At 40.6% G+C, this 27,306-nt stretch overlaps 3 protein-coding genes across 5 annotated transcripts in view; 2 read left to right on the forward strand and 1 right to left on the reverse strand.

Annotated features, from left to right (window-relative positions):
- The first annotated feature begins 457 nt into the window (after positions 1-457).
- Positions 458-13,096, forward strand: plgrkt (plasminogen receptor, C-terminal lysine transmembrane protein). Its single transcript, XM_069673510.1, has 5 exons — positions 458-580; positions 1,032-1,133; positions 9,875-10,005; positions 10,634-10,743; positions 11,274-13,096. The coding sequence occupies exons 2-5, from the start codon at positions 1,053-1,055 to the stop codon at positions 11,399-11,401; spliced, it is 450 nt and encodes a 149-aa protein (XP_069529611.1). The 5' UTR covers positions 458-580; positions 1,032-1,052; the 3' UTR covers positions 11,402-13,096.
- Positions 13,097-13,561: 465 nt separating this feature from the next.
- Positions 13,562-14,807, forward strand: rln1 (relaxin 1). Its single transcript, XM_069673817.1, has 2 exons — positions 13,562-13,760; positions 14,293-14,807. Exons 1-2 carry the CDS (start codon positions 13,562-13,564, stop codon positions 14,619-14,621), a joined length of 528 nt encoding a protein of 175 aa, XP_069529918.1. The 3' UTR covers positions 14,622-14,807.
- A 504-nt stretch (positions 14,808-15,311) lies between these two features.
- jak2a (Janus kinase 2a) overlaps positions 15,312-27,306 on the reverse strand; it is a 41,097-nt gene continuing 29,102 nt past the window's right edge. For all 3 annotated transcript variants that reach the window (XM_069673033.1, XM_069673031.1, XM_069673032.1), the window contains exons 12-24: positions 27,056-27,190; positions 26,432-26,519; positions 24,909-25,036; positions 24,688-24,826; positions 24,396-24,547; positions 23,276-23,426; positions 23,054-23,187; positions 20,811-21,000; positions 20,379-20,503; positions 19,341-19,513; positions 18,941-19,058; positions 18,546-18,659; positions 15,312-17,370 (exon numbers count right to left, since the gene is read on the reverse strand). In XM_069673033.1, the coding sequence (XP_069529134.1) occupies positions 17,257-17,370; positions 18,546-18,659; positions 18,941-19,058; positions 19,341-19,513; positions 20,379-20,503; positions 20,811-21,000; positions 23,054-23,187; positions 23,276-23,426; positions 24,396-24,547; positions 24,688-24,826; positions 24,909-25,036; positions 26,432-26,519; positions 27,056-27,190 (1,761 nt within the window). In that variant the 3' untranslated portion in view covers positions 15,312-17,256. The remainder of the gene's footprint in view (positions 17,371-18,545; positions 18,660-18,940; positions 19,059-19,340; positions 19,514-20,378; positions 20,504-20,810; positions 21,001-23,053; positions 23,188-23,275; positions 23,427-24,395; positions 24,548-24,687; positions 24,827-24,908; positions 25,037-26,431; positions 26,520-27,055; positions 27,191-27,306) is intronic.

Below are 27,306 nucleotides of genomic sequence, written 5' to 3' on the forward strand. Positions count from 1 at the left end.
ACAATTATCGTCTCAGACCTTAAAGTAACCCACAAACGCCAGCAGAGGGAGCCATTACTCATATAATTGCAACCAGCCTGTTACCTGGGGACCATGAAATATTACTGTTTAACACAAGCACTGTCTGTAGACTGTATATTTTTTCAACCCCAGTTTTGCACTCACAGTAGAAGCATGTTAATAAAATAGTGACTTACGTTAAATCATGAATATTATCTGTACTTAAAAAGAAATCCCCACGGATTTCCTATGCGCTGTGATAGAGTTTACAACAACTTATTTTGGTTGTGAGCCATCATTATGATGATATGATCCCATAATTTTAGCTTTTGACATTTGTAAAGCACCTTTATTATATTTATGTTTTATTTTGAAGGGTGTACCGGAAGTACCGCGTTCATTGGTTGTCTTGACGGCACTTCCAAAATATGTGACAGAACCTCTGAGAGGAAGTTAGCTGTGTTTGAAGCGGTGTACACACGCTTGTTGTGATAGACCCATGTCCTTGAACCCTCGTTAGTCCTGCTTTTGTGACTAACATAATTCTATTTTATAGCTTACCGTCTTCAAAGTACAGTAGGTATGTAAGGCTTTCATTTTTAGTAAGTCTAGCTACTCAAGGTTAAAGCTGAAGCTAATGAGGTGAAGCATGGGACGCTATTATATTCAAGTAATACTAGCGCATATCGCTAGTCAAATTAACAGGAAAAGCCTGAAAGAGACAGACGTTAAGTCGTTTAACGTTTGCTAATGTCACGTATTGCTAGCAGCTAGCAATAGCAATATGTGTAACAGAAGCATTGAAATGAAGCTGTGCAGCTGCTCTATAGCTGACAGCTCTGACTCAGTTAAAGTTAAGGGAAAAACTGGCGGTGCAAGTAAGGTTACACTCTGAAGCCAATGAAGTTTTGATACTGGTGAACCAGTTTTACCTCTATACGTTGAGTATTTGTGCCTGTAACTTTGCTAATGATATGTTGGCTCATCTTTTGTCTGCAGCCAAAGTTCATTTTGAGTTTCTGTATTTATAGGTCAACAGCAACAACGCCACCATGGGGTTTCTCCTGTCTAAATCCATGGATGCAAACTTTAAAAAGCAGCAAGAGTTCATGCTCCACAATGCACGGTTACAGGTGAGTCAAGGTGCACACACTCAAAAAGTGCTCCTCGGATTTGACATAATCTGATTGTAAGGATGCACGATATTTTTGGCACGTTATTGGTATCTGCCAATTATGGCTTGAAAATGACATGACAATGACAAGCGTGACGAACATAACAGTTTTATTTGAAAGAAAATGTTACAAATATATATGGCATTTTGTACATCACCTAGGTTTTAAGTAGTTTTCTTATATTGCCCAGTGAATGTGTACATTTTAAAAAGCACTGCATTATGTTATTTCTGCATCTGCCAGTGGGACACTACAGTAAGAGTAGGCATGATATCAATTCCGCTACAGGGGAGACTTGATGTTCTCTGCAATTAGGTGGAAAAAAACATGTGCCTAATATATCGGTATCGAAATCGGCAAAAAGGGTTGGAAAATGTCGGCATATCTGCATAAAATCCACTATGGTGCATCCCTATCTGTTTGTTGTTTTTCTGTAAAGAGACTGTCAGCTGACTTATATCCTGATCTAGTGTGCCTGCTTGAACAGGGTCCCTGTGTCAAAATCTAGCTGTGAGTTTATATTTAGTTTATACTGCACGTACAATGTGCGTGTCCTAAAATACGATCTTTTTAATCAAATTATCACACAGCACACACTGGGCCGTGTAATATTCAGGGGAAAATAAGTCAGTTATACAAGTGGACCCAGCTGATTGTCAGCAGATTTCTTTCCTGAATCTCACAGTATCAAAGCCACTCACAGTTCTATTCTGAGAGCAAAGATTTCACTGCCCTTATTACTTCTTGTTTTTTCATTTAAACAAAGGATTGTTGTCTTTTCCTCGCCGTCTTGGTGCCAATTTGTTGTTATTTATTCAAGCCTGCAAGCAGCCGAGCAGCAGGTGGAATGTGTGACTGTCATAACTCCAATAACATTATCCGACCCACAGCCAAAAGGTGTGTTGCGTTTTCTGCCCCGTAATTTCCCCTTGTGCTCCAGCTGTGTATGTGGTGAATGATGGCTTATATTATATTTAGTGATGGCAAAGGTTTGACAATTGAGTTTTAGAACACCCTTATTTAAGACACGAGGACTCACAGGTGAATATTAGGTACATGTTTGAGAATTGCTGTTGTGTATTTACATTGTTTCAATGATCCAGCTAATTGCAGGAATTTTAATATGTATTTAACCTAGAATCACTTTTAGATACATATTTATTAAGTCTGTCTACTTAAAATTAAATGAAGGCAGATATCGTAATAGTTTATATTTCAAATTATATTACTATTTAGATGAACAAAACATAATCACGTCTCTTATTTATCTCTCTAACAGAATATTATAATTGCTTCTTTTTTAATCTTACAACCTGAAATTGAATGATTTTTAAGCCACCAAATTAAATGTGTGAGATTGACCCCAGCAATTAATGTAAAGCAACACTGGCGCCTCCCCCTGCATTAAGGTGTCAAAGATATCTTGGTCTAGCTAATTGGTCCATTATTTTTCCGTGTGGACTCTCAAGGCATTGGGTGTGAAACCACAGGGTCCATTTTTGACACTACTTGAAAATTCATTGGATACGTGTGTGTTTGTATGACTCATGTCCTGAGACCTTTCGCAGCTCTGAAATGTTGAAAATTTGATTTTTATTCCATTCATGTTCAAAACTGTGTCTTCGCTGCTAATAATAGGGTTATGCTTTTTACTCACAGTGAATGATATTGAGTGGGTTTGGGTTTAATATAGGTGTGGAAAGACCCCCACAGGGATTTAGATTTTTTTTATTTGATTGGTTTTTCACCGCTGAGATCATCACTTTCTAAAAATAATACAAATATATTATAAAATAAATGGTGTTCATTTCTTCAGCACTTTACAGAAAGTAGACACATTAAACAGAAAATACTTACAATAAAACACAGTATGATTATAAGACGCTAAGGGCTAATCAGATGTAGTTTAGAAAACTGAAAACCTATACAATAAGATAGATTACAGTGATTGAAAGTACCAAGTTTCTGACCTTTGAATGCACCATTCACCTTTACAGATGTAATGACACTCAGAGCTAACATCTGTTTTCTTCATTGTCTTGGAGCCGTTGCTGCAAATCCTGTAATTTTATGTTAAACTTGGGGGACAGCTTAAAGTGCTCAAATTTTAGATGGTATGAACCCTGGAATAAGTCATCAAGTCCACAATTTGATCTTCTGCCATGTAGTGCCTTGTTGCTAATAAAGAATACCATGATTTAAAGCAATGAAATTATGTGTTTAATATAAGCTCAGCACTAAAAGCAAGACAGAACCAGTCATTTAATGTACTTATTATAATGAAAACATGAATTACATTAAAATTCGTACATTTTCCACGACAGGATTTTTTTCACTCCAAATTTAAAGATGGCAATCAGGATTTCAAAACGGCTCAAGCACTGGGGTCAGGAGGACAACATTAGAAAGGGACCCAGAATGGTACCCTGAGGAACCCCAACATCTAATTAGACACGAAATAATGAGTTATTTTTTTAAAGATATTAATGGATTCATCAACCACTGATCATATCATATTGAAAGATACAGCTTTTGTAGCTTCTTCATTAAATGTCTTTATAACCCAAATAAATCTTACAAGTGATGTAAAAACAACCTTTTATAAATGAATGGTCATGAAGAAATGCTTAAGACATTTAAGACATAAGACTGTGTCTTCCGTGATGTGGGCCTTCTCCGCTCTCTCGCTCTGTTTATCATGTCTCTGTGACGTCATCAGTTTACCAGGTATTGCCTGCTCTTGCAGCCTTAAGATAATGTCAGTGAATTTCCCACTTACGTTTCAGCTCTTCTCTCTCTTTCTCACCTCCAGGAAGGAGTCATCATAGCTCATTTCTTTCTTTCACTTTCTCTTTGCTGTTTTTTCCTGTCACCGTCCTGCAGTCATTGTGCAGTCTTCCGCTGCTTGTCCAAGCTTGCCTCCTGATCTATGTGTCATGCCTTGTGATGTTTCCACAGAGACACAAGCTTAAGGTAACACTATGTTACTTCTTAGCTTTGTCAATTTTATGGCAAGGTATCCAACCTCAAGTATCAACAACCGACTAAAGCTCTAGATGCCATTAGATACCATTTGGGTAGCAATTGTATTTGTGCTAGTATCAAAAATTCTCAAGTGAAAGCCAATCTCCAGGCTATTTGCAATTTGTCTGGCAAAGCAAGCTTTTGGGGGGCTCCAAATTATGTTAATGTGACCACGGTTTAAGTGATTTGGACACTAAATGCGTTTGTTTTCACATCTGTGCGGTTGGAATTGGATTTACTTGTTGTGTGTTTGTGGATTTGATGAGTTTTTTCCTGTTGATGAGTGTCCACGTGGTGAAGTAGCAGATGGAGCAATGCAAGAGGACTGGCTGTTAGATGCTTTGATACAAGGGGAGTGGTAGGTGGAGTGCAACAGAAGGGGCGTTGAGTTTCCGGATGGGGGAGAGCATCTGCTGGCTGACTTCATGATTGGTGTTTATTGTTGGAGTGATCTCGAAAGAGAAATGTCCGAGAAAATTCCCACATATTTTAAATGAGATTCCATGTCCGGGTGCGTCAGTGGTGCTGATGATGCTGAGGGGAAGATTCAATAATATGTCTACTGTGAATCTCCGAACAGATTACATCATGTCTAGCTTTAAGCTAATAAGAATCTGCTGTTCTTTATAAACAATATACAACCAATATAACAGCTCAAGCGGGACAACTTTTTTGATTAGTCTACTGACAGAAAGATACTGCACAGTTATTAAGATTAGAAATGGAATAAGGTTATTTTTTACAGCAAAAATATTGAAAAATAGGCTAAATTACATTTAAATGACATCATGTTCTTCCAGCTTCTCACATGAAACAATCTGCTGATTCGCATGTCATATATCACTATATAAAACACCTCTAGATTTGGACTTTTGGTTGACCAAAGAAAGTTTTTTGTAGTCTGTACAATTGCACTTGAATGCATCATTGAAGCTGATTTATACATGAGCCAGAGTGGTGCCATTCAGCCAAGTGGCAAGCTACCGATCATATGTTGTTGAGTCAGGGTTCTGTTTTATCAAAGAAATACATTTATAAATGTATCTTTTTTGCAATAAGCCTTTATGTAAATATTTGTTATGTAAATAAAGGCTTATTGCAGAGACATGACATTGGTGGCGGGCGTCCTAGATTGAGGAAGTGTTGTTAAGCAAGCTCCCTGGCCTCTGCCAGATGACCAATTTTTCGATGCCTGGCGGGGGTTTTCCAGGGCCCATTGGAGAAGCGGATAGCGTCCTCCGAAGGCACAGAGCGAAATTGCATTTTTTTTTCAATCATAATGGCATTAGCTCCCCGTAATAGCATGATAGGACTGAGGTTGAAAATCGGAGAACTGGCCCTTTAAGCAAGTGAAATATCGTAAGAACAACCATTCTGATTTTCTTTAGACCAAAGAATGCCTTTACTTCCTCTCATTGTTTACAATTAGTTTCAGCACCATTACCTGAAGACCTGAGAAACTTTATTGAGTTGTTTATTAAATGTTTGAAATTCCCTAAATTCTGCTTTGAAAAGTCTTTTGTGAAGGTTTAATTTTTGGAAGATAGAAAAAATCAGCCATCAGTTGGTTAACTGACTGATTGATTTTTTCATGTTTGTATCTTTTGGGAAACGAATGCCGAGGTTGTGATCAGTGTTTAAATTCATCAGGTCACAAATCTAAAATTAGATTTTGTTAAAATGTTTGCATTTTAGAATATTTGAAATTGAAACTTCTGGACCAAGAGACACAAAATGATAGGTTATATGTTTTCATCAGCTTCCATCTCTGTTTATCTACTATTTTTTATTACTATATTCTACACATTCCCTAAAAAGCTAAATAGAAACGTCCGAGTAGTTGGGACAATCATTATCACTGACGGGAAGCGGGTAGTTTCCAGATTTACAGGTTGTCGAAATCAAACATCCAATGTCTCTGTTCTACTTCCTGTTTCGTGATCAAGATCAAGAATTTGGATGACATCACAAGAGTAGATGTCTCTTTAAACATGTCACCAGAAACCCCTCATTAAACATTTCCCAGAGCACCGTAATGGCTCAATGAATGGATGAGTAATTTCCACTTTCTGTCCGTGGTGAGGGTTCTAATTGAAACACGATTAAATCCTTGACTCATTAACAACACCTGCTGCTTTTTATTGGATTTTCTCCACACGATTAGATAACAATGTTGAGTATGATAAAATAGTCCCTGAGGCATTTAACAGCTACTAGCTTCCTCCTTCCTGGGGAGAGTCGCTGTAGTAGTCAGCTCAGTTACAGTAAGGGATTGTAAAGTTTCATGACTAAGTAGAAAAAAGTGCATGTGTCCACAGAATTTTATAACTTTGTTCCCAAATTTTTCACCTCAATTGTGGCTTAAGGGATTTTTTATTATAGCAAAGACAATTAAAGGTAGGTATGCTATATAGGTGTATTTATTTGTCCCATTAGTTAATCTGGTAATTATTTAGTTAGTTAATCAATTAAATGTTTGGTCTATATAACAACAAATGTCAGAAATTCCTCTAGCCATCAGTATCATCTTACAGTGGTTAGCGCTGTCACCTCACAGCTAGAATATCGTTTCAGGCGTAGTGGGCCTTTCTCTGTGAAGTTTGCATGTTGTACCTGTACATGTGTGGATTCCCTCCGAAAGCTCCGGCTTCCTCCCACAGTCCAAAGACATGCACGTTAGGTTCATTGGTGACTCTAAAAATTGTGAGTGTGAAAGGTTGTCTATCTGTATATAATTGACTGGTGATCAGTCCAGGGTGTACCCCGCCTCTCGCCCCATGACAGCTGGGATAGGCTCCAGTCTCCCTACAACCCTGTACAGGATAAGCGGTATAGATAATGGATGGGTGGATAAGCTTAATGTGCTAAATAAAATGCAAACATGAATCGCAATATAAGTCTTAAATTTTCCACAACAGGATTTTAAAGACAGAAATCAGGAGTACAACATAAGAAAGGGACCCAGAATGGTACCCTGTGGAACCCCGACATCCAATTAGACATTAAATAATGAAATAAACTTTAGCTGCCTCTGTGTAATAAAGCGTACAATAAAATAAACACATGATCTGGCTGATAATGAGTCAAGTTGTGATAATTTCCTCTCACAGTAAGGGAGCAGTTGGCTCATAATCCAATTTCAGAAGAACACATAAGCACTATAATCATGTATCTGGATGTATCTTTGTTGTTCACAAATTTAGTTAACACCACAAGCAGTCTCACAGCACGCCATAAAAAACACATTTGATCTTGTTAAAGGTTGATTGCTTCATTAGTGGAAGTGCCTTTGACTGTACTTTTAACAGCCAGTCACTTCCTGGTCCGGTGATTACAGTTTAACCCTCCTGAGCTGTTCTGTAATTTCATATATTTTCTTTTCCTCTACTTATGACCTTTATTAGTCGCCAAGTGTTGAGTAATCAAACAGCCCCACATCATGTGTCACGCATTATTAACCACAAAAGCTTTTTGATTAGCACTATTACAATATCCGTTTTTAGATGTTTCCCATTGGTATGTAAAGATTTTCTTTCCTGTATTATATCAAGTATTTTGTTTTGTTGAAGCAATGTTTCATACTGTCAGACAATGAGGGAGTTAACTGATCCTCCTCGTCTTTACTTACCCTGCTTGACGAGTTAAACACATTTCATGCTGGGTGTTGGTCAAAATGAAGCCGACTCCCTCATTCAACATTGTCAAATGAACTGAACATGTTCAGGCGCCTCATACAGCCTGGCTTAGAAATGAATCATCCTCTGGTCTGTTTCATTTACTGTTTAAATATAGGTACTTTAATACTTAGAGTTTCTAGCAGGGATTCTGCCTGGCTCAAATTTCATTTAATTCTTCTGCTTTAAAGTATAGTAGTTGGCTCTGATGCTGCCTCAAATATTTGGTCGCTACATCGAGTCGATTGCGCAATAAAACAACCCGTTTGTTCGTCTCAAAAAATGTACCCTACATGGCAATAGTGAGAAACATTGCTGCAACTAGCAACTACTGTTTTACAGCAGCAAAGAAGAACATATTTCAGGTACATTATAAATATAGCTACACATCTCACATATTAAGGCTGTAATATTGCTGAAGGATGATGGTTTCTCTGACACTCTCTGACGGACAAAGGACAGCTGTAACCCAAGCTGTCGCCAACATTAGCTCTGTTGGTTCTTTGAGTATTCATTCCGTGTGGTGAGCCAGGCACTATAACAATGAAAGCAATCATAAGTCATCCATACGGGGTTAGTTTTTTTTCTATACACCGATCAGCCGTAACATTATGACCACCAGCCTAATATTGTGTAGGTCTGAAGGTGTGCTGAGGTATCTGGCACCAAGACGTTAGCAGCAGATCCTTTACGTCCTGTAAGTTGCGAGGTGGGGCCTCCATGTATCGGACTTGTTCAGCACATCCCACAGATGCTCTTCTGTTGGATCAGACCACACGGGCAAGCCTTCACTCCCCATGCGCGTCAATGAGCCTTGGCCGCCCATGACCCTGCCGCAGGTTAACTGGTTTTCCTTCCTTGGACCACTTTTGGTAGGTCCTGACCGCTGCAGACCGGGAACACCCCACAAGAGCTGCAGTCTAAGAGATGCTCTGACCCAGTCATCTAGCTATCACAATTTGGCCCTTGTCAAAGTCGCTCACGTCTGTATGCTTACCCACTTCCTGCTTCCTTCTTCCAACACATCAACTTCGAGGACAAAATGTTCACTTGCCCTCAAATACTTGTCATGGCAAGTCTTCATTAAATCTCACTGACATGTTATAATTTTTCTAATCGACTCACTCAATTGGTCCTGCGATCTTTTTTTTTTTTTAAAGGTTTGCATCATCAGTTAGTTAATAGTGCCAATAAAAGCTCATCTTGGACACGTGCACTTTGCGGGAAGAAAGGCTTTTAAAATGAGAATGTCACTCTCGTGTCGTGTGAGTGTCGGACAGGAAACGGCAGACAAAAGAGCCGTCAGCATCGTGACTCTGTCTCTGAGGCCGAACTGGCTGTCCCTCGTTCATTCGACCCCGTCTTTGTCTCTCTGTCTGTCTCACCGCTTCGCCATCCAGCTGCACAGACACGTTTCATTTCCTTTGTTGTCATTTTAATTGCATAACACCGTGAGCAGATCTTACCCTCTATACATCTCCCTCGCTGCTTTCTTTTAGATTAAAAACATCTTCTTCAGACCTGTCCTTTAAATGTACTGTGATTTATTATGATTGTTTGATTTGCCTCTTTGCAAACAGCACAGACATTTTACAGTTGAAACATAAACGTATTAGTGCTCTCTGCTGGACAAACCATATAATGAAGATACGGTTTCTAAATGACTCTGATCTTTCAATATTTAATGTAAAAAGCTGGATATTCAACTCCTTCGTGTAGGTAACCTTTGTATTCCTGATCCTTCTGTACATATTTGTACCTTGAGATGAAAGCTTATGTTAATTTATTTTGTGATTAATAAGAATAATCTCTATAAATAAAGTAAAAAAAACAACTTGTAATCAGAAGCTCAAATTTTCTTCAGGTAACAAGCGTTCATTAAGAGGCACCAGGCAGTGTCCATATTTGGCTCTAAAGGTCTGTAATGCCTGATGACGTCTTCTGTGTCCTTTCTCCTGTGTGCGTATGTCTGTGTGTGTGTGTGTGTGTGTGCGCACATAGATGGAGCGTCAGATCCTGATGCAGAACCAGATGAGGGAGAGACAGATGGCGATGCAGATCGCCTGGTCCAGGGAGTTTCTCAATTACTTTGGTACTTTCTTCACAGTGGCCGCTGTGGGACTCACTGCGGGGTGAGTTTTGTATTAAACAACACTCTCTGATGTTTATTGCTCAAGATTCACCCAGAGATCATCTGTTTAAAACGCACACACACACATGTACGCACGCAGTTATAGCTCAGTGAGAGAAACACCTGTGTGAGCAGCAGTCCATTAACCCTTACTGATGCAGCTCCGTGGATGTATTAGCCTACTTAAAGTAAGTTTTAACTGTGTAGCTAAGCTAACAGTTACAGGCTTAAAATTGAGCGCCCCCTGTAGCCGGCACATCTGCAGCTGATGCATAGAAATGGCTGTGACTCCGGGGTACAGAGGCTACGTTCCTTAATGCCCTTTAAAGGGTGTCGTCCCCACACTCTCCTCCACTGTTTCCGACACTATCCACTGTCCTCTCTCTCTGACATTAAAGGTATAAAAATAAAAGACATGACTGTGACTCCAAGAGTCTAGTTTACTTTTTACTTCTTTCGTTGCATGTTCCCAAAATGCATGTTTTGTTAAAATACCAAAAAGTCTGTCTAAAGTTGTACTGTAGTATTGGAGTTAAATGGAATTGTTTAGCCTCAGCTGAAGCCTTTATGCTTGTTTTTATTACATATTGACCACATTGTCTTCCTTTTGTCCCCTTAATCGTCTTCAGTGCCATCAAAAGAAGGAAACCCTTCCTGTTGGCTCCCATCATTCCTCTGGGCTTCATATTTGCCTACCAGATGGACAGCGCCTATGGGACACTTATTTATCGTATGAGAGGTAAGACAATGCAGTTGTAAAACTTATCGCCATCAGCCCACATACGCACACTTAGCCAGAACAAAATAAGCTTTATCTGTTTGCATCATTTTCCATTCAGTGTTTTATAGCGAAGCCGCTAAACGATTGAGTAAATTGGCTTGAAACATGTTTGCATGGCTCAACCTGGCAACACTTACAGAACCCTTCTTGTTTCAAGAGTTGGGTAACCTGATCAATTTACAACATGTTATCATGACTGTGAATACAGTCAAAATGCCCCAAAATAGACTCATACAAACATGTGCACATACTAAGCCAAACAAACTAGCATAAGCTGCTACTAATACACACAAATTAAACATTTCTGCCAGTAGTCTCAACTGAAAAGACACAAACCTAATGTTTAATGTTATTAACTATCCAATACAAAGACCAATGTCCTGACTTAAAAGAACATAACACAACCACTGTACATGTAGCACAAAAGCAGTCGGTGTCACTGACGCACGTTTTCCACACACTGATTTTTCCCCTCATTGCACCTCCAGGAGAAGCTGAGAGTATCATGACGTCGGAACACGACCGTCTGGACTTGCCTCACGGGACTCCGACCTTCGATAGCATAGAGAAGGCTCGGCGCGCTAAAAGCAGCCTCGCCTCCTTCTTGGAGAAATGAGGAGTCGTTCATCTGAGACAGAATCATAACCGTCCGGTCGATGCATTCACCCGATCTGCTTTTGCTTGAAACATCAAACATAAACTGCCTTTTTGACACGAAGGAGTCCATGGTTTGCACTAATTTTATATCATGGACTTTGAGTCAAATAAGCTTCACTATTAATAGATATTTAAAAAAAATGTGTTTTTTTTAGGTTCTTATTGGAGGTGCATCATTAGCCAAACAACACTAAACCAGAGTAGTACTGCTAGTCAGTAATACACTTTCAATACTGTCGTCTATCATGAAACAAAGCATCAACATCAACAACAGTTCTATTCAACCATTGTAACATTTACTCAGACTTTAACTGTGTCCCAAATCCTACTACTTCTATACAGCATGACCTGTTTCACCAGTTAGTACACAAATAACAACGAACTAACAGGAAATGCTACAATACATGTGAATCAGATTTAACCTCATCTGTAGGAAGTGTCTGCCAATTCAACAATTCAACTTCATAAGATTTAGGATTTTATTCCAACATTTGCTGTTGCTGTTTGACCACCACCTACATGTCGTCCATGTATTTGTTTTCTAGCCGTGTGCAGCTCCATTGTCTGTGCAGTGCCAATCATCATTTAAAAAAACGGCTTCATTTGCATGCTGTATAACCAGGAAGTAGTGTGGATTTAGGATACAGCAAAGCATTCTCTTAAAGCTTCATGAAGGGATTTCTGCTTGCTATAGAGTGAAGAGTAAAGTCACCCCTACATAAGCTGTGTCTCAGTTCCGGGGCTTATGGTGGATGAGTCATTCGTAGCCTGTGTAGACCGCCAAGGCTGTTTATTTCCTGTTTGCGTCACCAGCTGTTCCCACCCTTACCCTTGCGTCACCAAACGCGGCTCCTGTCGCCTAGCAACAGGTAGCTAGCGAGTTAACTAGCTATCATAACTAACGTCAAGCAATCTAACCTATCATTTTAAAGATAATTCGTTTCAAGGTGTTTTTATCATTTGTATCGCTAGCTATTCGACTGAGTTGAACCCAAAACTTTTTAATTTAAAAGTGTATTCATCGGTCGCTTGCGAGTCCGCCATCTCGTTTGAATTGGCGCGCAATGAATTTCGGGAAAAGGAGGACACACCTGAAGGAGCCTTAGAAACAGGACAGCCTTCGACGCGCCGCTATGAAGCAATCGTCCTTCAAATACAGCCTTTGAAGGACGCAGCCCCTGGACTGGGACACAGCTATATTTACGCCGTACGACTATTCATGCACATTTGTAAATTTTCCTGCCTCATACAAATGCAATATTTCCATATTAGCTCAAGTTTGGTTCCCAAGTTCACACTAAATGTTATTAATCAGATAGTCCAAGCAGCTGCAGAGAGATCAGATGTTCCTATCAAAACATTACCTTACAATCGCCAATTGTTATTACAAAACTGTATAAAAAAATATTTTTGGTCGTTGCACCCAAAAAAGCACAATTTGCAACATTCAATTTGAGTGCTGAGGAGCTTTACACCAAAGCTGTAGTTAAAACTGATGCACCTTTAACTTTTATTTTTATTATCAGAGTGGTATTAAGTGGTTGTCAAATATTCCAAGGTGCTGATATTTATGCATTGTGTATTTACCATCATTTTAACTCGTGTGTGACCTCATGAAAACTGTCTTTGTAAATCCAATAAAAATAAAAATCTATTAAAAAAACAGAAATATGTGTTTGTTTTTGTCTGTATGGACACACTGTGAAAAGAAGCCGAAAACAATCTTAATTTCCTCCCTGCAAAGTGAACAAGACGTCAAACATGGCTTCAGATAGTTTTCATGAGTAATGTGATATAAAAACATGTCCCTCATATTATTATAATAGAGGAATAACAGCAAGTACGTCATTGTCATCAATCTAACTGACGCCTGTGTATGTGTGTGAGAGAGAAGGAGGTTGGGGTCGAACACATGAGTTGATGAGTGAACTAGTGACTAAGACTATAGAGAGTACAAGAAGAGGAAACCAAAGTCTGCTCTGCAGCACAAACAGAAGCATCTTTTCCAGCGTTCAACAGGCTGCAACAAAACATCTAAGAAACAATCGAGGTGGAGCTCAGCTGACCCTCCTGTCGAACACCAGCCGGCTCGCTCCGTTAGTTTGAGGACAAGTGCAACATGCTGTGGAGACTGACTCTCGCCGTGGCCGTGGTGTGTGTCAGCGGCATCTGCAGCTGCGTGAGGGCTGACGTGATGAGCAGGCTGATCATCCCGAGGGACTACGGGGTGAAACTGTGCGGGAGAGAGTTCATCAGGGCGGTCATTTTCACCTGCGGAGGCTCCCGCTGGAAACGATCCACAGATGGGGACTTAGCAGGTGAGTTAACAATACTACACTTTGAGTAATGACTCAATTTGTGCTCTGTTTTAGTTATTATATAATATTAATAGGCGTATCTACTTTTGTAAATATCTCTTTTTAACACAAAATCTTTCTGATGTAGTAATGGTGTAGTGTAAGAAATTGACTGCCAGTAAGGAGAGTGATGAAGCGTAGGAATGTAATTATTGTTTTCCTCATTCATACATTTCTACAGAGCACATGTTAGATACTAAATTGTTTCACAGTAAAAGCTGAGGCTGCCACAGGGTGCTAGTTACCCCCCACATTTCATTCAGACAGCTGATTGACAGAGCCTCGTATTTCAGCACCATGGTCAGCTCACATTCTGTATTGATTGGACATTACATGACAACTTTTAAGTGCAAAAAAAACATCATTTCTGTGTTTGCAGTCTTAAAAACGCACTTTTATTTAACATGTTTTTTTTTTTACTAACACAATAAATGCTTTTGAAATCCTAGTCGGTCTTAATTTAATCATTTATCCATCCTTTTTCTTTCTCCAGATCCCATCCAGTGGACTTCCCCCAGTGACGTTACAGTGCAGGACAACCATCAAACCTGGCAACCCGGCACAGAGCTGACACCAGATAACCTCTCTCCCCTCCGTCTCAGCTCCTCTTACTCCCTTGCAGACCTCGTGGCTCTCTTAGGAGTCAGACAGCGGACTCTGAGCGATCCCGACATGCAGCCGTCTACATTTTTCGGAGAGCGAGACGGGTACCCAGCTGACCGGCCCGCGTCGAGCAAGTGGAAGAGGAACTTTTCTCTGGGCGTGGCGGGGAAGTGCTGCAACCAGGGCTGCACCAAAAACGATATCGGACGCTTGTGCTGAGGAGGGGGTAAAGGGGAGAAGGCAAAGATGGTGTGATGGGGGGGTGATGGACAGTTGTGGGAAGATGTTGGAGGTTAAATATGTAGAGTAACATCTGCTGTTTAAACTGTAGTCAGATAAAGCCACTTATGTCTTATTGCACAGGATTTACAAACAGAGTTACAAAGCTTTTCATCTTTTCTTTATTCTCCTCACTTATGTTTAAAAAAAGCATCATGTTCTGTATGTTTCGTTTGTCTGCTTTTAATCATTGAGAATAAATTTTAAATACTGTGTTAATATGAAATGTTGTGTACGATCTTTCATTGTGTTTACATGTTTGCAAAGGATTAAACGGCATTCATGTTCACCCCTGCAGACTCTCTTAAACTACCTTCATACTAGCACAGTCCAATATCACACAGTAATGCTGTTAAGGCTGCTGTGAACATATCACCGTTCACAACGTTACAGCTGCCTGATCATTTAGCACACTGAGGAGCAAATAAAGAGGATTCTTTTGGTGTCACTCTTTCTGACGCATCTTTCCAGAAATACCACTTTAGTCTAAATGTGGAAATCATTTTACAATATACCACATATCCCTTCTTCAGTATTTACCACTACATGTATTAAAGGCGGGTGCATGTCGTGATCTAATGACAAAACAAGGCTTAATGTCGTTCACACAGAAAATGGAGACAAATGGAGTTTAATCAGGTTAAACTTCAATCTTGAAGTAAGAAATGGCATGTTACACAATATAATCATATTTGGTTCAATACAACAATGCACATATATATTACAATATGAGTTTAAAAACCCTGCAGTAAAAAAAAAAGCCAAATTAAAGAGACAGGACATACTTCAATAGGCAACAGACTGGACATTAACAAAACATTACAACTGGCCACAGCATTAACTGCCCGGAGGTGAGGATGGAGCGTCATACGCACTACAGCTCCGGGAAGAAAATAAGAGACCACTGCAAACGACCACACCACTCGTTTATTGGCATAACATGATGACTGGTTAGAGCTGAGGAACTTTCGTTTTGTGTTCAACTTTGGCGCCCTCTCATCCTGTATATGTATCACTCACTTTAAATGTTTGTCCTGGAAAATGTAAACAAAGGCAGCGTGCAGTTAATCGCTTCTTCTGACACCTACCCCCCACTGGCTGATCCAGGCCATAAAAATAGCTATAAAGAAATAATCAATCTTGTCGCTGATGGTCTGCTTTGCTTTTGCTTGTTTCATAACCAGCGAAAAACTCCTCACGGGACCTTTAAACAACAGAATACTACTGTTTTAACTTCAACATCAATATTTAGTGGAACAACCTGGTATTTAATGACAGCGTTCATGCATCTTGTAAGTCTTTCACATTGCCTTTGGGTGACGTTCGGCCACTATTGGCCCAAACATTCAGGCAGCTCGGCTTTGTTCAAAAGCTCGTGATCATCCATCTTCCTCTTGATCACATTTGGAGTGGTCTCTTAATTATTTCCGGAGCTGTATGTGTTTGTTTGTGTGTTTATATTTAAGAGCAGTGACTCATTCTCGGCGATGTAGGAGGGCATCCACGCTGTGTTACTGTTTGCATATACGTATTTTTCCCTTTAAAAAATAAGAAACGTGCTGTTGCACAAGCCATTTCCTCGCACATGCTGCTGCAGATAAAGTTTTAAATATTTCAGCACAAAAAACATCCCGTCTATGTTAACGTTAACTATGTACGTTAATGCTAACGTACAATGTAATGCACATAATAACACATACACGCATCCAACATAGTCATACTGTATATATCTTTAAATGAGTGGGAAACGTTTTAAATTAAAGTATGTTTTGCAACAACAAGCGACAGCAGAAAATCAAAGCATTTCCCTTTGTAACTTTTTCTCCACCTTCAGCACAAGAGACCGTTTAACTCTTCACATTAGGAGTTGGATAGTATTATAAAACATATACAGCTTAGTCATGTAAGAGAAGATAAGATGCACCTGATACATAGTTCTGGAATAGATGAATGAGGTGGTATTGCTGATGTAATGTAAACAGGAGACAGGTGTTTAAAAAGATGTGTAGTTGTAGAAAAAAAGGCAGCTTCATCCGCTCAGGCATCAACCTCAATTTAAAGTGAGTATCCACGGTGATGGCAGGAACCTGAGTCCAACCCTCTTGGAATCTGAAGGAAAGGCGACCCGGAGGTGTCCCGCTCGGCTGCACTCAGATGGCTAACTAACTGTCCCATGGCTTCATTTGGTTATACACAATAAGTTTCTGCTTATTTACAACAATGAAAGCACAAAATCAAAGGACTTCAACATTCAACACGAGTTACTTAAATCAGAGACAATATCTCAGAAAGGTATGTTATTTCTCCAGTCAATGACTATCGTCAAATTCACGATGTAAAACCCAACATCAGAAACAATCTGTTGTTTCGTGTATGACGTCCGTCAGATGTAGTGTATGAACCAGTTAATTTGCATGTTTCATGTGGCCACAGTAAGAAGCAAGTTAGCTGCTTACAAAGGAACTGGATATCAGCATTATTTATCCTCCATATTTCAGACATCGAGAGCACACAAAAAAAAAACTCCCACTGTGGACTCCCAGAAGTCAGAACCTAAAGGTCAAAGGTTCTGGGATCAATGCCGCTCATCCATGCTGTCTCGTACAGTGTCCACGCTTTGGAGTAATGTCTTGAAAGTAGGGCGCAGCCGCGGCTCACTGTTCCAGCACTCCGTCATGATCTTGTGAATCTGGAGGAAGCATCGGAACAAGAACAAATACATGAAAATACGTCTCTTTTGTGGCGCGGCAAGTTTCACACCATAGAGCCAGCCATGGTCTCTTTACTTTTCAAATGACAGGGTACTCTTTTAGGTTTTTTTATGTTCTCTTTACTCCCAACAGTTTGCCATTGATTTGTCTTTAACTAGTCAGGTTGTTACTGGTAAGTTATAGAGACAGTCACACATGCGTTAATCTCTATTTACAGATTCTACATAGAAGTCTAGAATCTGTAGGCAGGGACGTGGATTTCCGCAAGTGTTCTGGTTTCAGTTTGAACTACGCTTGTAGTCCGAGTAATATTGACCAATCACGTATCAGCAGTCTGTGTGGAGAGCAAAAGCAGGCGGAACAGAATGCACCGTAGTGACATCCCAACTCCCATTAGCGTCCCTCTGACGACGATCTGACGAACAGACATCTGCATGCTAACAGCTAACAATCTGTTTTAGATCTAAAATTCAACTTGAGATAAATTCCCTTAATAATGTGTCACGAAAGCCGTTCAGCGTTCAGATTTCCCGTCTTCCTCCAATGCTTCAGAAATGATCGATCCGACCTCCGTTCAACAAACGAGCATTTTAAGAGTAGTTTTCTTCTCCTCTTGAGGACAGGCCTGACAAAGCTTCAGTTTTACTTCTTATTCATCTGCATCGAGATGTTGAAATTTCTGCAAATTGAAGACACAAGAAAAACGGGTTCTTTTTCTGTAAACACTGCAACACAAGGAAAAGGAAGAGGCTATATCGTCGTCAGACTATAGCGGACGGGATCTGAGATTGCACTAGCATGAATGTAGGCGAATTTGTATTTCGTGCTGTTGACAGGGACGTGTCAGGTCAACAACACATACTTCTTTGCTGTGTTTGAGGCTGCTTTAAAGTTCACCAAAGTTAAACTTGAGTTGAACTTGAAGCAAGAATGCCTCTTCACCAGAAGCTTTATTTGCCCCCTCGCTTTCGAAGAATGGAAGTGAGCGTAGGAGCAAATATTTGTCCATGTGTGACCATGCTCTACACCTGCTCCGGTGAAACGTGTTCGTGCACTTGTAGTTGTTGGCCCTGGTATGATTAACTCAACAAACATAGTGAATTTTTTTTGAACAAAGAACATTTTTATTTATTTTTTTGTAGTAGTCACTGACCTCCTTTGGACAACTATCCGGAGCAGGCAGCCTGTATCCCTGTTTGAGCAGGTCGATCAGATGGTAGACAATCATCTGACCCTGCTTTTCGTTTCCCATTTTGTCCATGAACACCTGAAAAGGAAACAGAGTAGACTGTTTGGCTTAAGTTGAAAAAAAACTTTGCACAATTAAAACAATGATAAGAAGTGTTTCCTGTTTTTGAGTGCTCAATCAACTAATTTCTTTAACAACTCAGAAGTCCACTGTTTTATAGCTTAATTAAGCCAGATTAATTACGTCGTTTAGTCAGACAGTTGACAAAGCAATCAGAGGTAAAACAGCAAAACGGTGACCTGACAGAAAAGTCAAATTAAGAAACAGAACAGAAGTTAAAGAAAGGAAAGTTGAGGTACCGCAGGCGGGCTGCAGCTCTTATCGCTGTAAGTGAAGAGTTCATAGAGGACGACACCGAAACTCCACACGTCTGATGCCACTGAGAACTTGCTCTCAGTCAGCGACTCTGGTGCATACCTGAAAAACACAAAACATGCAGATTATGGAAAAGCATACTCAATGCATCTTTTATGCAGTCAGAAGTACTCCTAAATGACAGGAATTACAGACACAGAACTCACACGTGATCTGGATTTAGAAAAACAACACATCTATTTTCTCACTGTGTAAATCACATGATCTGACCTTTATCACCACAATATAAAGATCAGCCTCAAATAGTTAAAAAATCACCACAGCGGCGGAAGAGAAAGTCAAAGTGTCCTATAGGAGTAAACTCATGCAGTGCGTCTTCCTCACCAGAAGATGGGGCTCTCCCCGGGCTCTCTCACTGTGTAGTACTCTTTGTCCTGGGGCAGCACCTTGGTCAGGCCAAAATCCCCGATTTTCACCCTCGTCTCGCTCTCCACCAGAATGTTTCGAGTGGCCAGATCTCTGTGGATGTACCGCTTGATGGCTAGGTAGTCCATCCCCTAAAGTATGAGTATAATGACACAGAGAAAGAAATGTCTTTTATGCATACTTACGTTGAGACCAAATGAAATACCCCAGGTTTATTCCAGTGTTTGTTAGAAGGGCCAGATACCAAAAAATAAAGTGCAGAGAGATTTCCTATGTCAGACCTGTATAGCTAGGAAATTAAATGCTTTTTAGGCTTTTAGACAAGCTTTCACATTCACACAGGAAGGCCCAAACCGGGGCTTGAACCAGTGACCTTCTGGCTGTGAGGCAACAGCGCAAACCACTGCCCTACTTAAACATCAACAGGCAGAATTATAATACACTGAATTGCCTACTTAGAATATGATGATCATCTTATAATTAAACTGTACTGACGAATGATCTGAGCTTTGTATGGCGGCATCAACAGCTTTACAGGTTACTTCTGTTATTGAAAATCAGTTAAGTTGTATTTATATTTACATTTTTCATAAATGATTAAGGGCTGGATTGAGTTCATCAAAGGGTCTGATTTGGCCTTTTTGGTGCCATTTAAAAAGGTCTGAAATACACAATGTAATATAATATTCAGTGTACTATAGAAAACCGTTTCCCTCTGGTGTACCCCCAAAAACACACTGCGTGTTATATTCCAGATTTTACGGTATATTTGATGGTTTTGGCTTTCAAAAAAACAAAAATGAGAAACTAAAATAAACATAAAATTATACAAAGAAAGACAAAAAACGCAGAAAGGAAATATATATATTTTGTACACACGTATATTATGTACTCATACCACCACATACATAACAATACCACGAAATATAACATATTTATATCTTGAGCAGCTCCAGGGGCTACACAAAGTCTACACCACCCACTCCACTACATTACCTTGCAGATCTGTGATGCATAGTGCAGCAGTTTCTTGGAATCAAAGCGGTCCTTGTGTTTGATGAGATAATCCCTCAGGCTGCCGTAGGGGAGATACTCCATGATCAGCCGTAAGTTCCTCCGTCCTGCAGACATAAACAAGTTAAGTGCAGCACTAAAGGGCGGTAATATGACGCGGGAGCGGTGGAGTGGAGGCCTCGACTGTGAAGTTAGTGAGAAAATCAAGATGTATTTGTTTCATGGGCACTGTCATTGACGCCCCAGGCAGCAAACGTTGGAACTCGTAACACATTATCATGTGGCAAAATCCGTCTGGGTGGTTAAATAAATGAACACTTGTACACACTGACATGTTTTTCTTTAGAATTGAGACATAAAACTCTTTTATCCATTTCCTGTTGCACATATAACTTTCAATTGACGTGCTTGTACCTGCACTGTAGCAGACTCCTTTGTATTTGACGATGTTTTCGTGCTGGAGGGATTTAAGGATCTCGATTTCCCGCTCAAAGTCCCTGAGGTGCTCGGCCGTGCTGTGTTGCAGTTTCTTCACGGCCACCACCTCCCCCGTGCTGTCCTGCAGGGGGTCGTACCTGCACATCTCCACGCTGCCAAAGTTTCCCTGCAGAGTGGAAACAGGAACAACAGCTTTTACTTTGGGCTTTTGTTAAAGTTCTAAAGAATCTTTTGGTGCCTTCCCATTAAGAAGATGCCTGATCACAAAAGGAGAATTAGTTGTTATTTATGATGAATTATGTTTCTTTATCTGAGCAGGGACAATGCACAAAGAACATTGACCTTATGTAAAACAAGAAAAGATGTACTGGGTTTTAGCTTATTGCTACTAAAGTTAGCTAATTGCTAGTAAAATAATGAAATAGTAAGAAGACATTAAAAGAGTACAAAATACATTCCCCACCCCGCAACGACATTTGAATGTTAGATAAAATTTTGTGTATTTAGTGAGAATATTACAGCGGTGATATTGACGTGTTTTTTTATCATTGATTTTATAGGCAGATTCAAGCGGTTTTAAAGATATAATCTCAAAGATTTTCATGTAAATAAATGTCTGTTAAGTCACTATCTATCGCCGAATGAGGTTACACAATGGTGATTGAGCCTATGGCCCACTGATGAAAGTCTTTGTATTTGCAGTATATAGTATTATTACAGACTGGGTGTCTGTGGCGACATTAGCAGAAAAAATAACAAGCAGCGCCCAGTTAGTGACGCGTTTCCATCACCCAGCAGTGGTTGGTCTGCCAGAGAGGGTAGGTGGAGCTAATCGGCTGCTTTTCCGGTCTCTGCAAGTGTTATGAGTAAACAGTAATCTACTATGGCTGAACAAACAAAGAAAAGATGGATGACGACAGATACAACTTCAAAAATAAGTGAAAATCCAAAGAAAAGGAAACAAATTCAACGCTCAGATGAAGGCAAACAGTCTGAAAAGGAAAGCGACCGTCAGTGAGGAAAATCAAGAGTAACAAAGGGAGCCAACCATGGACGTCTGGTTATGTGGGAAATGTGCTCCCGCAATTGCCTTTTATTGCCATAGGGTGTCGCCAAATAGAGCGAAACTGAGAACTTGTCATACCGTATGAAAAATGTGAGAGAATCATTGTTTCTTATATTTCTAAAATTTGTAAGATTACATTTTAGTGTGTTACACAACTTCTTAAACAGCTTTTTAAAATCAAGACTTGTGTCAAGTGCGACACCCAAATATTTACATTCCTCCACATTGGTAATGTTTTGCCCATTGACGCAGATGACTGGGCAGTCTGTATGTGTTTTTCTGTTGGAAAAGTACATGGTTACAGTCTTTCCAACATTTAGAGTGAGACAGGAGTCATTTAGTCATTTCGCAACATGTTCCAGTTGGTCATGTGTCCCTGCCCTTAAAGTATCATGGTAGTATCTCAGTAATGTGTGTCGAATATTTGCTTCATAATTTATCCAAAAGATGCGTTTCCATCGCCTATTTAACACAAAAGGAAACCCCACCTGAGATGCGTGTGGAACTGGTTTTGCGTTTTAATCCAGCTTTTCCTGTCAAAGTCTTTGGAAAGCTTAAACAAATATTTGTATAAAATTAGCTTAAACGAATTAAAAGCTTTGCAGAGTTTAGAAAGCAGATGGTTTGGATTGGATTACAGTGTTTAGTCATGGATCTGATTTGTTTTTGGGTCTGGAGCAGGGAGGGATAACGGTTTACTTCTTGTGGCACACTGGCTTTATACAATGATGGTTTTGACCACCACAGTTCTCATTACCTTTAAAATTTACAGCCAAGCCAAAGTGCTCCCACACATACTTTAAGATAGCATATGATGTTTCCTGTTTTTTAAACGCCGTGCCAAGTCGGCCATTGCTTTCTGGACCAGACAATGAGTAAAGAGAGGAAATTAAACTTTATTATCCGTTTGTTTAAAGGCAGTTATGCCCTAAAGCACACATTAACACGCCCACACTTCCCGCACATCCCCGCTGGAAAGTGACTGTTATTGTGTGAGTCCGGCAGGGCCACGCGTCATCCCACCTCTCCGTTCTAAGTGCGTGCAGCTCAGGCCCACCCTCGGTCAGAGTCAGGGAGCAAAGGAAAGACGGAGGCAGAAGGAAAAGAATGTAGAGTGCGTGTGTGTGTGTGTGTGTGTGTGTGTGTGTCTCACTTTGCCCAACTGCTTCAGAAAGATGAGGTGGCGCTCCTCAAACTGGGCCGGCTCCTGGCTCTCTGAGGCCCACGGGAAGCCGGAGCCTCTCGTCCTGTTTGGCACCATGTCGCTCTCCACCAGCAGCTCATAGTCTGCAACACAAGAAGGTGCAAAGTTATTTGTTTGTGTGTATGTTACGGATGTCAGTGATTGCTTTTCCAATAATTTTTTCCTACTTACCCGGTGTAAAAAGGCTGTTGAGATCTCTGATAACAGCTCTGAAGGAGGGTCGGTGTGAGGGCTCGTAGTCCATACAGCTGTTGATCAGGTTAGCCAGCTCTGTCCATTTAGGAGCCGGCAGCTGGTGCCTGTCCTCGTAGAACAAGTTCTTCTGCAGAGGACAAGAGCAAAAGTCAGAACTGGCATGTTTTCAAACTGGGTCAGGAAAAAAAAATCGGGAACAGTATGTACATGGCAGACATCCCTAAAATATTCCCACCTCTAGCGAAAAGTTTGACATGTTAGGCCGTTTGTTATTTACTTCTTGCCAACTATTAAATGTAAAGATGGATACCGCTCTCATGTCTGTAAAGTAAATATGACGCTAGAGCCTTTTAGCTTAGCTTTGCATTTTTCTTGGCTGGTAGCAGTGACTATCTAGAGTCAGCGAGGACATGACACCACTGTTTTTTTACACTTAAAGGGCCAGTTCGCTGATTTTCAACCACAGTCCTATCATTTTATTATGGGGAGCTAATGCCATTATGGTAGAAACAAAATGCAATTTTGCTCTGTGCTTTTGGAGGACTCTATCCGCTTCTCCAATGGGCCCTCGAAAACGTCCGCCAGACTACGTAAAGCGCATCATCTGGCGGAAGCCAGGGAGCTCGCTGAACTACACTTCCTCAATCTAGGACGCCTGCCTACGATGTCATGTCTCGTTCAAAATCGTCAGGTTAGAAATGTAGACTGCAGACCTGAAGATTTTTTAGACGATACACCGGTATATTCTCGTCGTTTTTCAGATTCTGTGCCGCTCTGAGCCATTGCCTGCAGTGATCGGTAGTGTTTCACTCCAGCGTCTCTCGCTGGGCCGTTCCTTTTAGAGGGAGGGGTGCAATGCACGCTGGGTGTTGTAGGAATGTAGAATGGATGAAACTACGAGTTTGTACAACTTTCTCCACAGCTATGGCGCCCATTTGAAATATTATTGCTTCTATCGATTACAGAGAACACCAGCTTTGACCGGCTTTTTCCAGGGGCGAACTGCTCCTTTAATTCAATATTTTCCCAAAATGTGGAACTGTTCCTTTGTGGATTATCAGTAAAAAAATCGTATTCTATCGTTTGTGTCTGAGACCTTGGAGCAGTCCAAGGTGCTGAGCGGTTTGTCTCCCCCACTGCAGATCTCCCAAAGCGTCGTCCCAAAGCCCCACTTGTCTGTGGCCAAACTCAGGTTTTGGGCGTTTTCGATGCACTCTGGAGGCACCCATGGGATACGCTCCACCAGAACTGATGGACGGGCATGAGGAGACACAGAAGCACATAGAAGAAGAAGATTAACAAACGAACATTATTGCCACACCTCATCGCACAGGTGTGACGTCTATGTCTTCACACATCAGGTCCGTGCAAGCAGCCATGTGTCTCACCTTCTCTGGGCAGCACGGTGATGCTGATACCCGGGTCGCTGAGCTTAATAAAGGGCAGGCTGCCCGTCGTCCGGTCCTCCTCTCTTATCAAGAGAACATTCTTGGCGCAAACATTTCCATGAATGAGGTTTTTATTCTCCTGTGTGAAGATACGGCAGCGTCAGAATCACTTATATGTGTTTCTCGATTAAACATTTAAGTTAGATTATATTATGTCTTACCAGGTAGTGCATGGCCCAGGCTAGCTGCTTGGCCACTTCTAGCTTCCAGGTGATGTTTACGCAGCTTTTGTTCTTTTTCAGGTAGGTGTCCAGCGAGCCAAATTTACCGTACTCCTGCACCATCATGTCTGACGGGGAGGCGAGGGGAAGGTCGTTAAAATAGTGGCTACTATTCATACAGAAAATCTTCCAAACGCATTTAACCAGTTTGTGCTTTGTTGCAGCTGATTTCCTTATAATTCATTAATGACCCTTTCACCCAAACTGTCTTACATGGGAAATCTATTTCTCTGCATAAAATCTGAGTCCAAAAGTTGAATTTCTTCATAACTGTTCGGCTCTTGGCTGTACAGATGTCTCTAAAAAGAATGACACACCCTGATGCTCTTACTACGTAACTAAGTTTTGGGTAAGTACCTGATATATCCCCAAGTCTTTTCTTATATAATTGTTGTTTGTCTTCTCTTTCCCTGCACTCAGAAGTATGATATGGTTTGCGGGAACACTCCTCAAATGTGTGTGGGCACATGTAGTACATATCAAGGCTGCAGTGGGCCCTTCGTGACTCGATCCCGACGGTTTAATCCAGTTAGAGGGTCAGTAGGTCAGCAACCAGCTCTCTTTGGCTTCCTTTGAATTCTATGTTAAAGCGCATACAGCTTGAGGCTCGCCTATTTTCTCAGCCAAAACAAACTGTGAAAATGAAACGTGATGAGTGCTACTGACAGCGATATTAACATCTGTTCCTGGAGTAAAAGTCCCAGGCGAGGAAATTAAAGTGGGTCAACACTTTGGTATGATTTTTCAAAGTAAAAGCCCGATCTGGAATTCTGACTCTCCTTGTTTGAACACAATGCTTTTATTTTGATTCAGAAAAAGTCACTCGCAAGGCTCTAATGCGGTTCCTGCTTAATTTTCTTTGAATAAAAACGTACTCATAGTTCTCACGTGGGCCAAAAATACATTATGTTAATTCATAATAAATAAATAACAACAGGTTACAGATGTACCTCTGTTGCAATCTCTCTGTCTCTCTCTCCTTCTAGCTCTCTCTCTGTCTCTCTATCTCTCTATATCTGTAAAACAAAGACCTGAAAGGTAGGTGCCGCCAAAGAGAACGAAACAGAACTTCGAGATTATATCTTTATCTTCATCTTCATTCCTTCCTGTATATAACAAATATAACAAATATAAATAAAATAGACATGTATAAAGTGAACATATTCAAATTGTTTAAGGCCTTTACTAAGGTAAAGAAAAGCTGAAGCTGAAGCTGCAGCCAACACACACCCAATGTGAACACCTTGACGGCACAAGCCGGGGGCATCGTGCCACGCAGCTGACACGCTCTGCTCACGCTTCCAGTCTGAAGCAGGCCTTAATGTCACTGAGCCTCTCATCTACACATGAGAGCTTTAACTTTGGTCTTCATATGTCAAAGGGGAGGATGGTCGGTGCATCTATCTCTGTCCAGTAGTGTGTGTACGACTGTATGTGTGTGTGTGTGTGTGTTATACACTTACTTTCATCGCCACACACACACACGCCATAGTTGAGGAGTAGGTGCTTGTACGAGAGCTGGCTCATCATACTGGCTGCTTCATAGAACGACTACAAGGGAGGAAGTCAGAGAAGAAATCATATTAGCTTATCTCCTCTTAACATAAGACCCAGAGTTAAAGTCGAGCTGAAACGGCATTTCGAGAGTATCTAGCTTCCGTATCGTGACGTATTTCCGAGTGACACAGGACGTGCAGGCGGGACATATCATTAGAGGGATTTGATTTGATCGTTGAGAAGTGGGCGTAGACAGACGTTCTCCACAGCGCAGTAGCTAGCTAACTGACTGAGCGTTCTTGGTGCTCTGCGGCTAAATGTTGCAGATTGATTGGTTGAAATTGTTTGGTGCTAACTTACGTAAGCATGTGACATTTGGTTTTACCGGAAGAAAAAATTATCAGAATTTGATATAAGAATACGAAGAAATGGATTTTCTGTATTTCTTTTTGGCCTATATTGTAAAATAGATGCACAATATTACCGGGGATGTGATCCAAAAGGATTAAAATGCCATTTTTCACCTCTACTTTAAAGCAGTAGTAAAAACGTTTGATTGATCTGATCCACGCGCTCGATCACTCACTAACCTCTGAATAGTTGCGGTGAGCCTTGTCCAGGATCTTGATAACCACGTCAATCTGGTGTATCTCTCCGTAGTCTCCCAGCTCCTTCCTCACTCCGCAGAAGATCTTGCTGAACGTTCCTTGACCCAGGCTCTCTTTCTAAAACACACAAGATTTATTGTTATGTTGAAGTGAATTTTCTTCAACTCGTGAACAAAATATAAGACTTAATTCCCTGAGCGACACTCTCAATCCATTAAGATTGATGTAACCTT

The sequence above is a fragment of the Semicossyphus pulcher genome, unplaced genomic scaffold (assembly GCF_022749685.1).
Source record: "Semicossyphus pulcher isolate SPU_LCO1_2020_fin unplaced genomic scaffold, fSemPul1.0.p SCAF_22, whole genome shotgun sequence".
Taxonomy (NCBI): Eukaryota; Metazoa; Chordata; class Actinopteri; order Labriformes; family Labridae; genus Semicossyphus; species Semicossyphus pulcher.

Bases quoted from the DNA above. Each gene is read 5' to 3' on its own strand.
- rln1 (XM_069673817.1), top strand. From the start codon at position 13,562: ATGCTGTGGAGACTGACTCTCGCCGTGGCCGTGGTGTGTGTCAGCGGC. The intron at 13,761-14,292 runs GTGAGTTAACAA...TTCTTTCTCCAG, and splicing joins CACAGATGGGGACTTAGCAG to ATCCCATCCAGTGGACTTCC.
- plgrkt (XM_069673510.1), top strand. From the start codon at position 1,053: ATGGGGTTTCTCCTGTCTAAATCCATGGATGCAAACTTTAAAAAGCAG. The intron at 10,006-10,633 runs GTGAGTTTTGTA...AATCGTCTTCAG, and splicing joins GCTGTGGGACTCACTGCGGG to TGCCATCAAAAGAAGGAAAC. The intron at 10,744-11,273 runs GTAAGACAATGC...TTGCACCTCCAG, and splicing joins ACTTATTTATCGTATGAGAG to GAGAAGCTGAGAGTATCATG.